At 58.5% G+C, this 15015-nt stretch overlaps 1 protein-coding gene across 1 annotated transcript; it reads left to right on the top strand.

Moving 5' to 3' along the window:
- Nucleotide 1: 1 nt before the first annotated feature.
- TKFC (triokinase and FMN cyclase) lies at nt 2-14261 on the top strand. Its single transcript, XM_043971456.1, has 18 exons — nt 2-67; nt 1954-2081; nt 6574-6763; nt 7798-7908; nt 7988-8169; nt 8745-8823; nt 9504-9593; nt 9742-9776; nt 9868-9952; nt 10685-10774; nt 10984-11100; nt 11418-11537; nt 11632-11769; nt 11963-12069; nt 12243-12346; nt 12485-12518; nt 12638-12727; nt 13495-14261. Exons 2-18 carry the CDS (start codon nt 2079-2081, stop codon nt 13654-13656), a joined length of 1737 nt encoding a protein of 578 aa, XP_043827391.1. The 5' UTR covers nt 2-67; nt 1954-2078; the 3' UTR covers nt 13657-14261.
- The last annotated feature ends 754 nt before the right edge of the window (nt 14262-15015 follow it).

Raw genomic sequence — 15015 nt, 5'->3', positions numbered from 1 at the left:
AAGGACGCTCTACCCGCCCCTTCTCGGCACGTCAGGAGCGGAGCACGCGCCGAGCGAAAGGCGGCAGGTGAGCTCGCGCCCAGGGCGGGGGGAGAAGCCGAGAGCGCTAACGCCAGTTCCCCCTCAGATCCCACCCTACCCCGGAGCTCGCGCCCCGCGTTCTGAGCCCGCCCCCTGCGCCGCAGTCCCCCAATAAGGAGCCGAGGCCTCCCCCACGCCCCGCCCCCAGGGCATTCCCGGCTCCTCCCCCAGCTGCTGCCGTGCTGCAGATCCTACTCCCTCTGCCTTGTCTTCCGGCCGCTCTGCCCCTCCGGGCACCGGCTGACCTTGGGGAAGCTCCTCCCACTCTCCGGGCCTCAGTTTCCTCCTCGGGACCAGCCGACCTGGGCCCCGCATCCCTTTTCTGAGCGGAGCCTGAGGCGTGCTCGGGTCACGCTCACCAGCCCGAGGGTCCGCCGGCATTTATTAAGCACCTGCTGTATGCCGAGCCTCCTGCGTGACCTGAGAGACCGAAAACGTTCAGTCAGAACCAAGCCACTGGATCTGGGGCCAGAGGCCTGTCCTGGCCTTGGCGCTTAGCGCCACGTGACTCGGCCTTTGCTGGACTCAGTTTCCCTCTCTGTAATAGGGCAGAGTTTGGATCAGTGTCGCTGTGGCTGGGACGTTGCAATGAGCTCACTCCAAGACCGGCGAGAGTTTGGGGCAAAAGCCCCCAACTGTCCCGGAAATGTGCCGGACCGAGCCCGGGAAGGGGAGGAATACCACCGGGAAGTTCTTGCCACCGCACAGAATGTAGACCTAGAAGAGATTGGGGTTCAGTCTAGCGCCCCCTCCTCACCCCAGGACGCCCCCCAGAACCAGGACCCATTTCAGCCAAACCAACCCAGAGCACGTGGGCCACACCTGAAGGGGGGGGAGAAAAGCCGGGGGTCCCCCGAATTCTAGGAGCCAACCAGGTTGTCCAAGCCTTCCCTAGCTGGGGCACCCCCCTCACTGGGCCCCAGGGCAATTCGGGGCAAACCATTCACTATCTTAACCCTTGGACACCCCTAGGATGCTGCCCCCCCAATCCTTTCACCTCGGGAGGCAGAGTCAGGGGTGATTTCCACCCCTGATTCAAGTCCTGGCACCTCAGCCTTTGTATTTTCACTTCATTTTCCTAGAGGAGAAAGGAACTTAGACTGGGAAAAATACTATTTTCATTTGAACTAAAAAGGATAATTTAATATGCTCTCACACAGCATGTGCCTCATTCTGCACCCATAGTCCACCACATCTCTCAAGAGGAGGGCAGCATGTTTCACCACCAGTCCTCTGAAGTCACCATCCCTACCCCTTTCTTGTACAGATGGGTAAACTCTGGCCCAAAGGGTTTATTAAGTGACATGTTCAAGGTCTCATAGCTAGTAATTAACAGTCAGGATTCAAACCCAAGTCCCGGACTCTTTCCACTGCACTGCACTGCCTGCTCTATCTCATTTCCCCAACTTGAGGATCCAGAAACAGCTTCTGCTGGGAGCCCAAATCAAGGTTGTTTGCTCTGTTCCCACTGGGCCCCAGGGGGTCACTAGCAGGTATCCGTGCTGACCGTCCTGGGAGCCCGCCCAGACCACATGGGCTGCCCCTGCCTGGAGCATTCTGAGGCAAGCCTGCTCCCCAAGGTTGGATGTGTGCCCCACATAAGTTTTCCTGCTGCAGAGGGAGTGGATTTGGGGCATGTGTGGACTTTGGCCTTTCTCCCCCTCTGCCTTCCCCACTCCATCATTGGGCCACGTGCTAGAATTTGGACTTAGATCGAAGTCTCAGGTGGGAGCAAGATCGCAGCGGGCACAGAGCTCCTGAGGGTGCCGCTGGGCTTGGCGTAGCTCAGCCCCTTAATAGGCCGGCCCCCTTGCGACCGAGTCTCCAAATACTGCCCCGACCTCACATACACCCACTCACTCTCTCTCCTAGGGCTGGAGTGGCCTTTCCCCCTTCAGCTCAGCAGAGTCCCAGGTGGACTGGCCAGAATAGCCCCAGAGGCACTCCTTGGTTGAGAACTCTGTGCATTCTGCGTGTTCCTGGCAATCCTGCCCACAATGGTGAGTTCTTCGGGCCTGAGGAGGGAGAAGAGAGCTCCAGTTCAGAGAGGGGCTGGTGGTGCCCGGCCTGGCAGCCGGTCCAGCTAAGAGTGGGAGCTGCTGGAACCACAGAGCAGAGAGCCAGCTGGCTTCCCCGGGGTGACTGCGAAGCCCCGTTTCCCACGTGGGCTTTGAAGGCAGGGGCTGTGGCAAGCCTCGTGGCATTGGGCAGAGCGTCCCTGCCAACAGAAGTCGGCCCCTCTCCATCTCCTTCCTCCACAGGGCCCCTTAGGTTCAGTTCTGTGGGCTCCCAGGCAGGGGGTCCTCTGTCATTTCAAGGGGACTTAAACTGCCATCTTCTACAGGAGACCCTTCCCCACTCCTCTTAAATTCTAGTTATTTCCCATTTATCCTGTCTGCAGCTTGTTTGTGCCTCCCTCTTATCTCTCCCCATTAGCCCATGAGCTCCGTGAGGGCAGGGACTGTCTTTTGTCTCTTTATGTACCCCCCCCCCCCCGCACTTGGCACACTGCCTGGCACAGGATAGGTGCTTCATAAACATGTGTTGACTAGCTGGTCTCAAACCCAGCACTGGGCCATCCAGAGACTTCCAAGGGGCTGTGAGATTTTGGTGCAAGGCTAGTTTGGGTCACATTCTTGGCTGATCTGAGTGAGCAGGCCCACCATCGAGGGGAGGAGGGGGCCCCAGAGCTGAGCCCAACAGCAGAGCACAGCCCTGAGCAGGCTGGATGCCGACCCCCCAGGCCCTGGAGTCATGAGTGGTGGGCTGTGCGGAGCTCAGAATTCAAGCCAAGCCATTGACCCTGAGCTGGACAGTCAGGCTCGGTCCTGGCTGCCTCTACACGCCCAAGGCTTCTAGCCATCATGGCCAGTTCTCCCCAATGCTCCTCATTTGTTTTTTATTTTTTGGCGGGGCAATGGAGGTTAAGTGACTTGCCCAGGGTCACACAGCTAGTTAAGTGTCAAGTGTCTGAGGCCGGATTTGAACTCAGGTCCTCCTGACTCCAGGACCGGTGCTCTACCCACTGCACCACCTAGCCGCCCCCCTCCTGCTCATTTTCAAAACTTTGCTGCATGCCAGACACTAAACCAGACCACTCTATTGGGGTGGGGAATGCGAGTGACTACAAGTAATTGGAGGACAATGGGGGAGAGTGGGGTACGGCCTGGCCGAGTGGTCACCTTGATGGTGGGAGGAGGCAGGAGACACCCCAGCTCTGTGACCTCTCTGGGCCTTCATTTCCTCATTTGTAAAATGTCACCTTCAGAGCTGGCTGCTGTGGGCATGGTGCCTGCTACCACGGGCACTCCTCTCTCAGGCTCCCTCGAAGGCTCTCCATGAACCGAGCAGGCGCCACCTGCTTGAGATCAGTGCCTTCCCTCTGCCCGTCCTGTTGCGTCCGGCCACTTCCCTGTTCCTCCCCTCCAGACTGAGCCTGCAGCTCAGGTGCCTCGGGCGACAAGCAGCGTCACAGGGGCACCTGCCCTGGAACCCTGGCCCTGAAATGAGCCTTTTCGTTTCTCCGGCCACGGGCTCTTCATATGGAAAAGGAGGGGATCCCTCCTGGCTCTCAGTCTGTGATCTGTGAATGTCCCGGTCAGGAGGTGACTGGTCCATAGACCATTTGGCCGGAGCATCGGTAGAGGATCAGGCAGCATCGTTACCTGGGAGTCACGTAAAGTAAATCTGGGGAGGAGAAGCCGAGGTGAGGAGAGCGTCTGGCTCCAGAGGCGATGGGAAGCCGAGGAGATGGTTTAGTACGAGCCGGGCATGCTCAGGCTCCAGGGGTAACTAGTGTGGGGCGGCTAGAACTTTGTCCCAGGGCGTAGAGATTGAGAGGGTGTTGACAACACTTGTTCTTCTTTAGCAGCTAAGAACCTTGAGCTTAGCACCCAATTAGCAAGAAGAATGAGCTCAAATCTCTGCAGCCCAGGTGGACTCTGCCCGACCCCACCCTAGGCTCTTCCCCTTGGTGAAAGTGCCCTTGAGTGTCTCAGGGTCTCCGTCTCCGTCTCCCCGCTGCTGCAGAGCAATATTGGGGGTATTTCCCCCTGGAGCCTGGTGTCTTAGTGTCTGCCCCAGGCCCAAGAATTGCTAGAGGAGGCCTGGACCTGGCTGATTCTAGAGAGGTGAAGTAAAGGGAACTCCACAAAAGCTGGGGCTCCATGTCCTTTGTTTCTCTCTTTGAGAGTTAAGTGACTTGCCCAGGGTCACACAGCTAGTAAGTGTCAAGGGTCTGAGGCCAGATTTGAACTCAGGTCCTCTTGAATCCAAGGCCAGTGCTTCATACACTACGCCACCTAGCTGCCCCATCCTTTGTTTCTCAAGAACAGAGAGACCTGAGTGTGTCTAGAGCCAGATTAAGATGTAAGTGGAAAATGTTTAACAAAATAAATGAAAATATGATATAACATAGATAATGCTGATTTGTAGTTTTCTGAGTCGCTATGAGCCCTGGAGAGCTGTTTATGTTTGACAGTACTGCTGGAGAGGGCATGGGTAAGACAAGTGACCCTCATAGGGTGAGGTGTCTTAGTTGCAGGGACCAGTCCACTGCTAGCACAGGTCAGACATGGCCAGAGAGCTCCGCTCCTGCTCAGGAGGAGCCAATGAGGCTCATGGAGCCCATAGAGCTGATCTCTCTGGACGAGTCTGGACCAGATCGCAGCTGGGTTTTGAGGCCCCTGGCTCCCTCCTTGATGAGCCTGCAGTCTTTTCCAGCTTTAGCCACTGGCTGGGCTGGACTGTCCTGGCCTTTTGTCATTTGGGAGTGTTACGGTGCGCCTGTCAGCCGGAGGGCTCAAGCAAGGGACAGGCCTTTAGTTTAGGATTCACAGAAGCCACTGCCCTTTGGGTCCCTCAGCACTTCAGCCTTGTGTTTGCCACCTACAGGCAGAGAATGGGAGACATCTTGCCTCTCCTGCATATTCACAATCTCCTGGCTCAAAACCCTCTTCCCTAAGTAGGCCACTCTATCTTTTCTAAATGTGATTAGTCTCATGTGAATCCAGTCAATTCTACTTCTCCTACTTCTGCCTAGTGTCATGTAGGTGGCAGTGGAGAGAGTGAACTCATCTTCCTGAGTTCAAATCCAGCCTCGGACACTTCTTAGTTGTGTGACCCTGGATAAGTCACTTCACCCTGTGGGCCTCAGTTTCCTCTTCTATAAAGTGAGCTAGAGAAGGAAATGGCAAACCACTTGAGGATCTTTGTCAAGAAAACCCCAGATGGGGTCACAGAGAGTCGTCAGACATGACTGAAATGGCAGAATAGCCACATCTCTCTATATATTTAGAGGGGAGTCTGGGACAAAAGTATGGATGCACTTGGTATTCTGGAGCTGGGCTGGTTGTCTCCGGGGCCTTTTCCTATTCAGTTGAGCTGTTCTGAGTTTCTAGGGAGAGGGAATGTTTGCTTTGCCTCTAAAAGCCTTCTCTTTCCATTCCGATGTCTCATCTTTTGGACATCCTGCTCCAACCTCTGCTGTCTCCCCTGAGAGCTCCTTGAGGGCTTGGTATCCCCCCACCCCCCACCCCCAAATTAAGCCCAGTACTGGATATTCTTCACAAACGCTTGTTGATTGGCTGAGCCTGGCCTTGAAGGAGGAGGAGGAAGACTCCTTGGCTCAGGACTAGGTCTGGAGATGCAGAGATAAAATAAAGCAGCCCGGCTCTCTAGGAAGACTTCCAGGCCTGGAGAATGGCCTGTGAGTGCAGAGGGAGGAGATTGGGAAAGAGCTGAAAGAAGGCTGAAGAGGGGGACCCAGTCAGATTGAGCAGAGCCTTGAATGCCGGGCTAATGATAAGGTTCCAAAGCACTTCACATGCAAGATGTCATTTGATCCTCCCAGTCCTGTGAAGTAGGTGTTATTATCATTTCCATTTTAGCGGTGAGGAAACTGAATGGAAGAGATTGTCACCCAGGACTGAATTGGGCCAGGACTCCAAGGGCTGCACTCGATGTCCTAGGCTGCCCTAGGCTGCCCTAGCCTGTCCTAACTTGTCCTAGGCTGTCCTAGGCTGTCCTAGGCTGTCCTAGGCTGTCCTAGCCTGTCTTAGCCTGTCCTAGGCTGTCCTAGCCTGTCCTAGCCTGTCCTAACTTGTCCTAGCCTGTCCTAGCCTGTCCTAGCCTGTCCTAGCCTGTCCTAGGCTGTCCTAGGCTGTCCTAGCCTGTCCTAGCCTGTCCTAGCCTGTCCTAGCCTGTCCTAGGCTGTCCTAGCCTGTCCTAGCCTGTCCTAGGCTGTCCTAGCCTGTCCTAGCTTGTCCTAGCCTGTCCTAGGCTGTCCTAGCCTGTCCTAGCCTGTCCTAGCCTGTCCTAGCCTGTCCTAACTTGTCCTAGCCTGTCCTAGCCTGTCCTAGCTTGTCCTAGGCTTGGGAGTTGGTCTCTTGTCCTAGAGGGAAAGGGCCTAAAAGACCACATGGGTAAGCTGAAGGGCAAACGCTTCCTTTGAGGATAGCACTTTCTCCCACCCCTCACTTTCTCTCCCAACAGTCCTCCAAGAAGCTGGTGAATTCTGTGACAGGCTGTGCCGATGATGCCCTGGCCGGGCTGGTGGCCTGTAACCCTGACCTCCAGATTTTGCAAGGACACCGAGTGGCCCTGCGCTCTGACCTGGAGAGCCTGAAGGGGCGCGTGGCCCTGCTGTCGGGTGGCGGCTCTGGCCACGAGCCTGCCCATGCAGGTGAGCTCCGGGGGAGGGCTTGGAGATGAGGTGGAGGGGGATGCTGGGGCTGAGGGAAAGAGAACCAGCATCTTCGTTGTCTCATGAAAACATCTGCCGCCTCTGAGTCTTCTTTACGCCCTCCTCTTCACTTAAAATGCTCTTTCTTCTCCCTTCTACCCTCTCTCCCCACATTGGGGAGAAAAAACCCACCTGCCACAAATAAGCATCATCTGGAAAAACATGTCCCCATATTGGCTGTGTCCAAAAATGTCAAATGTCTCACATCTGCCTGGGTCCGTCATCTGCCTGGAGATGGGAGCACCCTTCGTCCTCAGGCCTCTGGAGCCATTCGTGGTCAGGTATTGATCCGATGTCTTAAATCCCTCAAAGCCGTTGGTCCTTACAACACTGTTGCTGCTGCGTTGTTCTCTCTTCCCTCTGCATCGGTTCATACAGGTCTTCTGAGGTTTCTTGGACACAGTGACCCTCCGTGTTTCTTAGAGCACAGTAGTATCCCGTTCCCTTAGTGTAGCATGTGCCGCAGGTTGGTCCTGGGAGTTCTGGGCCCGTAACAAATCTCTCCAGGAAGAGCTTGGTCCTCCAGAACCCCCCCATACCCCCCTGAGGCTCCCATCCTGCAGGGGTCTCAGCAGAGGCTCCCAGGGCTAGTCTGTAGTGGAGCCTGTTCTGTGTCCTTCCTGAAGCTGTTTCAAATGTGCCAGTCTTGGGCAGCTAGGTGGCGCAGTGGATAAAGCACCGGCTCTGGATTCAGGAGTTCCTGAGTTCAAATCTGGCCTCAGACACTTGACACTTACTAGCTGTGTGACCTTGGGCAAGTCACTTAAGCCCCACTGCCTCGCAAAAAAAAACCCAAAACAAATGTGCCAGTCTTGTCTTCCCAACAATACGGTCAGCCCTTTGAGGGCAGTCACCATTCTTCATCATCTGGACTCCCCAGAGCACCAGGCAGAACTGCCGAAAACACATGGGGTCAGGGCCAGAGGGAGGAGAAGTCTGCAGGGCATGGCCCCCACCCTCGCCTTTCCCCCCAGGTTTCATAGGCAAAGGGATGCTGACTGGGGTCATTGCTGGTGCGGTGTTCACCTCCCCCGCGGTGGGCAGCATCCTGGCTGCGATACGGGCCGTGGCTCAGGCGGGCACAGGTATGGCTGTGGGTCTGGGACGGGAGGGCGGGAGGACTGGGGGCTGAGCTCTCCCTGACCTTCTCCTCGGCTTCTGCAGCGGGGACGCTGCTCATCGTGAAGAATTACACCGGGGACCGACTGAACTTTGGGCTGGCCAGGGAGCAGGCGCGTGCCGAGGGCATCGCGGTGGAGATGGTTGTCATTGGTGACGACAGTGCCTTCACCAGCCTGAAGAAGGCGGGCCGGCGGGGCCTCTGTGGCACAGTGCTCATCCACAAGGTTGGTGGGGGGGCACAGGAGCTTGCAGCACTACTTGGGAGGGGGGAAGGGTCTGTTTGTCTTGTTGCCCTGGCACCCAGCGCCTTGGTGAATTAAGAAGGAGCCTAGGACTCCTGCTGTGGTCCTGCCCACCAGACAGATCTACCTTGGGGGGTGGGGAGGACTAGAACCCAGGACTGCTTCCTCCTTTCCCTTTGGCCTCCTCACCCCCTGGGCTCTGGCTAGCTGAAGTGGGGTGCACTGCTTCACCTCTGCCAGGATTGACAAGAAGATCCTAGCCTTAGAGCCTGAAGCTACCTCCCAGGTCAGCTAAATGAGAAAAAAGGTCCAGAGAGGGAAATGACTTGCCCAGGGTCACCAAGGTAGTAAGTAGAAGAGCCAGGGTTAGGACCCAGGTCTGCACCCGGACCTGGACCTCTCCTCACACTCCACTCTGCCCCCACTTGGATCGGGCCATTGGCCGTGACGGTGACCCAGAGGGAGGAGGCCGTCGTGCCTTTCCCCCTTGCCATCCCCCCTGTTCACCCTGCCCTCAGCCCCCAGACTGTGGCATCTCTTGCCCCTTATTGGCACAGGTGGCTGGTGCTCTGGCTGAGGCTGGTGTGGGGCTCGAGGAAATCGTTCGGAGAGTGAGTGCGGCTGCTGCAGCCATGGGTGAGTGCTGGGGGGCATGGGTGGGTGCTGGCATGGGGGGGATGGATGGGTGCTGGCGTGGGGGGCATAGGTGAGTGCTGGTGTGGGGGGAGGGTGGGTGCTGGCCTGGGGGGAATGAGTGGGTGCTGGCCTGGGGAGGATGGGTGGGTGCTGGCCTGGGGGGGTGGAATGAGTGGGTGCTGGCGTGGGGGGGATGGGTGGGTGCTGGCGTGGGGGGATGGGTGGGTGCTGGCCTGAGGAGGATGGGTGAGTGCTGGCGTGGGGGGGATGGGTGGGTGCTGGGAGGGGTGGCAGTCACATCGGTGAGTGGAGCCTGGGTGGGGGGACTCCTCATCCCCTGGAGTAAAAGAAGCATTATGGTGGGAACAGGACCTTTCTGGAGGGAGGGTACAAAAGCTTGAGGGTGTGCAAGGCATGCTCGGTATCTCTGGTGAGCAGCTGAAGGCTCTGGAGGTCTCCTGCTCTCAGGCTGGCATTCTAGGAGGTCCCAGCTCACCCCTGGTGCCCAGTGTGGAGATCCTTGGGCTGGGTCTTTCCCTGAGGCAAGGTCTCACCCCCAGGCAGTGGCCCCAGCAGGCTCCCCCAAATGACTCAGCAGCTCGCTGGTTAAGCTCCTGCTCTGGGGACAGCTGCATGCCCTCCCAGCTGGTAGCAACATGTCCTGCCCTCTTCCCTCCTAGGCACCCTGGGGGCCAGCTTGTCCTCCTGCAGCGTCCCCGGCTCCAAACCTACCTTCCAGCTTCCTGTGGATGAGATGGAGCTGGGCCTGGGTAAGGATGTGCGGCCTGCACCCCCAGCAGCTTTGGGCCTTGGCCTTATGGCCTCCCTGTCCCATTGGGCAGACCCCAGTCCCGGGGTGTCTGCAGGCTGGGTGCTGTGGCTTGGCTGTTCCCCATGCCATGATGTTTTCTTTCCTAGGGATCCACGGGGAGGCTGGTGTCCGTCGGCTGAAGGTAGGTGGGGGCACGTTCGCTCACAGCTCACCTGGCTCCAGAACAAGGCCTCAACCCAGCCCCCTCACTCTCCCCCGTCTCTCGTGCACAGATGGCCACTGCTGATGAGGTAGTGAAGACCATGATTGACCACATGACCAACCCCTCCAATGAGTCCCACGTGCCAGTCAAGTCCGGTGAGTTGTCCAGGCCTGTCTTGTCTCCTCTGTGTCAGGGGGCTCTGGTGTCTGGTTTTGTCAGAGGCACCCCACTTCTTCCACTGTCCCTGGAGCCTCCCTGTCCCCCTCCCCCGTGTCTCCAGCCAGTTGTCAGACCCCCCCCCATTTCCTCAGCATGTATCCCACCCTTGGCACCAGTGTTGGCGCTGCCCCTTATCCCCCTGCCCCAGACCATGCAGCAGCCTCCTCACGGCCTCTAACTGTAGGAGCTTCCTGTGAATGGCTTTAGGGATCCACACAGCCTGGCACCAGCCTATCTCCCCAGCCCGGCTGGACGTTCCTCTCGCTCACATGCTCAGCCAGCCTGGCTCCTCATCTGTGGCCTCTACACCTCTGCCTGCACCTTACAGAGTCCCAGAGCTCACTCCCCTCCTTGGGCACGAAGCCGCGCCCGTCTCTAACTCCTCTGGGTAAAGTGAGGATGGGACGGTGTCTGGGAGGCCCTTGATGAGCCTGTTGTTGCCGTCATCACCCGCGTAATCGCTCCCTTCAGACGCACGGGGCACATATTCTCACATGTCCTCGTGGCCGCCCTTAGACCGGGAGCTCCTCTGAAGGAGGGACCGTGGTCCTCTTTGCCTCCTACCCTCCCTGCCTGGCACAGAGCATGTGCTTAATTAACAAATGTCCAGGAGACGCTGACTGATTGCTTGGCCGGGGGCTGCTCGCCCCCTGCTGTGATGCCCACAGGCTCTTCGGTGGTGTTGGTCGTCAATAACCTGGGCGGCTTGTCCTTCTTGGAGCTGGGCATCATGGCTGACGCGGCAGTCCGCTGCCTCGGTGAGTCCCCAGTTGAGGGGGGATGCGCCCACCTGAGTCCCTCAGAGCGCCATCCCTCTGCCGAGATGAATGGGCAGGAGACGGTAGAGAGGGGCCCGGGGAAGGTGGGAGGTAGGTGGGGGCTCTCTCGAGCTCTGCCCATCGCCCCTCCGTCCTTTTTCTCCCTCGTACCCTCCTTCTTCACGGCTGCCTTCTGCTCTGGATTCTAGAGGCCCGTGGGGTGAAGATTGCCCGTGCCCTGGTGGGCACCTTTATGTCGGCCTTGGAAATGGCTGGCATCTCCCTGACTCTTCTGCTGGTAGATGATGCCCTCCTTAAACTGATAGGTGAGGGGCCCAAGGCCAGGGTCTTTTCTCCATGGGCTGAGGGGACAGAGGTAGCTGGGGGAACCTGCTCCTCCTCATAGGCCAAGGGCAAGGTGAGGGATTGGCTCCCCCTGCACAGGTTCCCAGTCTAGCTCTTCCTTCCTGTTGTATTTGCCCCCGGGAGAAGCTGGGGTTGGGATGCTCAGATCTTCCGGCTTCTCTCCCAAGCCCTGCATCCTCTTACTGTGGGGTGAGGAGGCCGGGAACCTTCCCTTGCTCGTGGGAAGCTGAGCCATGTGGCTGGGCCAGGGCTGAGCCTGTCTCCTTTTCATTTCCAGATGCCGAAACCTCAGCTTCTGCCTGGCCCCATGTAGCCAGAGTGCCCGTGACGGGCCGCGCACGGAGCCGAGCAGCCCCCGCAGAGAAGCCAGAGGGCACCGAGCCAAAGGCAGCCGGAGGTACCTGCCCACCTGGTGGGGGGATGGGAGAGGGACCGCTCGGCCCCGGGTTTGGCCCATCCCAGCCCCCTTCCTGCTGGCCTCTCTTTGCCAGGTGCTGCCTCCCAGAGGGTGGCCACCATCCTGCAGCGAGTGTGCACCACCCTCCTGGGCCTGGAGGAACATCTGAATGCTCTGGACCGAGCCGCCGGGGATGGCGACTGTGGAACGACTCATAGCCGAGCTGCCAAAGGTCACTGCCAGGGAAGGGCTGGGGAGGGGATGAAGGACCGTGGGCCTCCCCCAGCTCCCCCAGCTCCTGCCTTTGCTCCTTACCCGCCCAGCCCCTGCTTCCTTGAGCTTGGCCTAGGGAACACTGGGGTCTGGGGCACCTGCGCTCCCCCTCCTGCCACCTGCTCACTCAGAACCGCTCTTTGCCTCTCCAGCGATCCAGGATTGGCTGAAGGAGGGCCCGCCTCCCAGCCGCCCTGACCAGCTGCTTTCCAGCCTGTCCAGGCTCCTGCTGGAGAAGATGGGAGGGTCATCGGGGGCGGTGAGTGCTAGGAAGCCAGGGTCCCAGTCAGGGGAGCCGGGAGCCAGGCAGCACAGGGAGGTGCCAGGGAGGCCAAGGGGAGGATGCTGGGTGGCCAAGGGACACCAGTACCGCAGACCCCCAGGCAGAGGCTGAGTGGTCACAGCCTTCCTGGCCTCCATTCTGGTCCTCAGCTTTACGGCCTCTTCCTGACTGCGGCTGCCCAGCCCCTCAAGACCACGGCCGACCTGCCGGCCTGGACTGCCGCCATGGATGCAGGCCTGGAGGCCATGCAGCGGTGAGTCCCCTTCTCACGACCGGCGTCGCCCCCATTCCCACAGATATGATCTCTCTCCCTTCTAACTTGGGAAGTGCTGGGAGGCCAGGAGGCCCGGCGGCCCTGGCTCACTGAGGCTCCTTCCGCTTTCCCTGACAGGTACGGCAAAGCTGCTCCTGGGGACAGGACCATGGTACGTGCACCCCCCTGCTCCGCTGCCTCTGCCTCGTTCCCTTTGGAGCCCCCCAATTCCCTATGGTCTCCTGTCTGCCTCAGGCACACGCTCAGTGTTGCTCTCCCTTGTCTCGGCAGCTGGACTCGCTGTGGGCTGCAGGCCAAGAGCTCCGTGCCCTAAAGACCCCGGGGGCCAACCTGCTGCAGGTGCTGAGCAAAGCTGTCAAGGTGAGTGGCTGGCCTTGGGATGGGGAGGCTGGGCAGGCTGGCCCATGGGGAGCGTGCAGAGAGCTCCCCTGAGGCTAGGCCCAAGCGCTTAGCTGGCCCCGAGGCTACAGGGAGAGTCCCCTGCCCTCCAGGACCTAAGCTGTGTGACCCTGGGCAAGTCACAGAACCTCTCTGGGCCTCAGTTTCCTCAACTGTAAAATGGATTCCAGGGCCTTTCCCGTTCTCTCTACATCCCTAACCCTTTGATGCCGTGGCACGTTCTAACGTGTCTGTGTGGGGAGGGTGTCTGCGGGTGAGCATGGACAGGACAGCATGAGCGGGAAGGAGCCAGCACTGAGGTCTGGGGGTCATCCTGGGCTTCCCTCCGGGGTTGGCTCAGGAGCTCAGCCTTGAAGAGGAAGCCGGTGAGGGATTGTGAGGTGTGGAGGTGAGGAGGGAGGCAAGCTGGGCAAAGACACCGAGAGAAGAGATGCGGTCGGTTCTAGAGGTGACAGGGAGCCATGGAAGCTTCCTGGGAACACAGTGGTCAGGCCTGAGTCTAGGGAGATGAAGAACAGAACCCCCCCCCCCACTGCTGGTCAGAACCGAGTGTGGGCCGTGTAGTGACCCAGCACGCAGAGCCATCTACCAGGCCCACGTGCTCCTCCCTGGCAGGGCTACCCAGGCTTCGGGGATACCGGCAGAGCTGCTCTGCCTCCCCCAGACTCAGGCAGGGGCGGGGCAGGGAGGCTAAGCCCCACCCTGATCCCCCGTGCCTTCTCCTGCAGAGCGCCGAGGCCGCCGCAGAAGCTACCAAAAAGATGGAGGCTGGGGCCGGCAGAGCCAGTTACATCAGCTCAGCCAAGCTGGAGCAGCCGGACCCGGGGGCCGTGGCAGCTGCTGCCGTGCTCCGGGCTATCCTGGAAACGTTACAGGGCCAGGGTGTGTGACCGCCTGTCTCTGACCCCAGCACCGTGGCCATTGCTGTGCAGTTGCCCAGGGGCCTACGTCCTCCTCTCTGCCTCCCGTGCCATTTTGTATGATGGCCTCTGGCCAGCCTGTGGAAAGGACCCCTTTGCACAATCATGTTCTAAACGCCTAAAATAGGAGATTACAAAGGAAATCGATTATGCTGCAATATAAGCAATCAAATAATCTTCCCCAAGCCCCAAATTTCTCAGCTGCCCCAGAAGTCCTCGTCCCCTCCAATCATGCAGGAAGCCCTGATTTTACGCCCAGAATGAGGCAGGCCATCCCCGGTCCGGGGAAGTGGTTCTGCAGCTTTGAACAGTTCCTCCGCCTTGTCCTTCTGGCCTTGACACCAGGGCCGATTCCCGTTCCAAGCCCGGCAGGCTCTGCTCCCATCATCCCTTCTCCTTCCAGGGAGGGTGGAGCAGAGCCTGGCAGGACCCCAGCCCCTCCAGATCTCAGCAGTGAGACTTTCTCTGTTCCTGTCAGGGTTAATGGGTTTTCAAGGATCTCTCTTTTGTAAGCCTTTCTGTCAGCAAACTGGCAGAGGGCAAAGCCCAATAAATCATGTCCAAGCTGCAGCAAATTTGGTGCAATGTGGTGGTTCCTTCCTTCTCTGCTATGCCCACTGGTTGCTCAAAGCCTGAGCCAGAGGTGGAGATGAATCCCATCTGCTCATCTGCAGACGGTCAGCCCCTTGACAGCTGTGACTGAGATGAAAATTGTCAAATTTGAACACGGAACCCTGGGGTTTCTACCCTTCAGAGCACATACCCAATGCAGGCGAGAATGCCAGCGGGCACACCTCTGCTCTAGGGCAGACAGAACCCGTTTGCAGCTCCACGAATGGCCGAAGAAGCTGCCGTGTCTCAGACAGAGTAGGGAGGACCAGAAGTCTCTCAAGCTCTACCACCTTGTAGGCCAAGAGTCACATACAAGTGCAGGGACCAATTTTTCATTGGGGAGTGTTAGCCAGGTGGCTCACCGCAATACTGGGGCAAGGAAGGAGAGCGGCAGCTTCCCTCCAAACAGAGCAGGATTTATTTAACAAGAATGAATTTTAAAAAACACAAACAGGATCAGTAGGATCAAGGGAAAGGAAATAAAATGGGGAAAGGGAAGTAATACAACCTGAACAACACCACCGCCCAGGAATCAGCTGAGACCACACAGCAGCGTCCTGTCACCTTCCAGCTTCAAGCTAGAATGCTGGAAAAACTCCCTGCTTCCCAGCAGACCACAGGCAGACCCCAGGCAGACCCCAGGCAGACCACACACAGCCCCCAGCCAATTGGCTGGCCGCTCTGACGGTCCCATGACTGCCCTCACCGGGCTTCCAA

The sequence above is a fragment of the Dromiciops gliroides genome, chromosome 6 (assembly GCF_019393635.1).
Source record: "Dromiciops gliroides isolate mDroGli1 chromosome 6, mDroGli1.pri, whole genome shotgun sequence".
NCBI classification, from domain to species: domain Eukaryota; kingdom Metazoa; phylum Chordata; class Mammalia; order Microbiotheria; family Microbiotheriidae; genus Dromiciops; species Dromiciops gliroides.
This window is presented reverse-complemented; position numbering and strand designations above follow the sequence as displayed.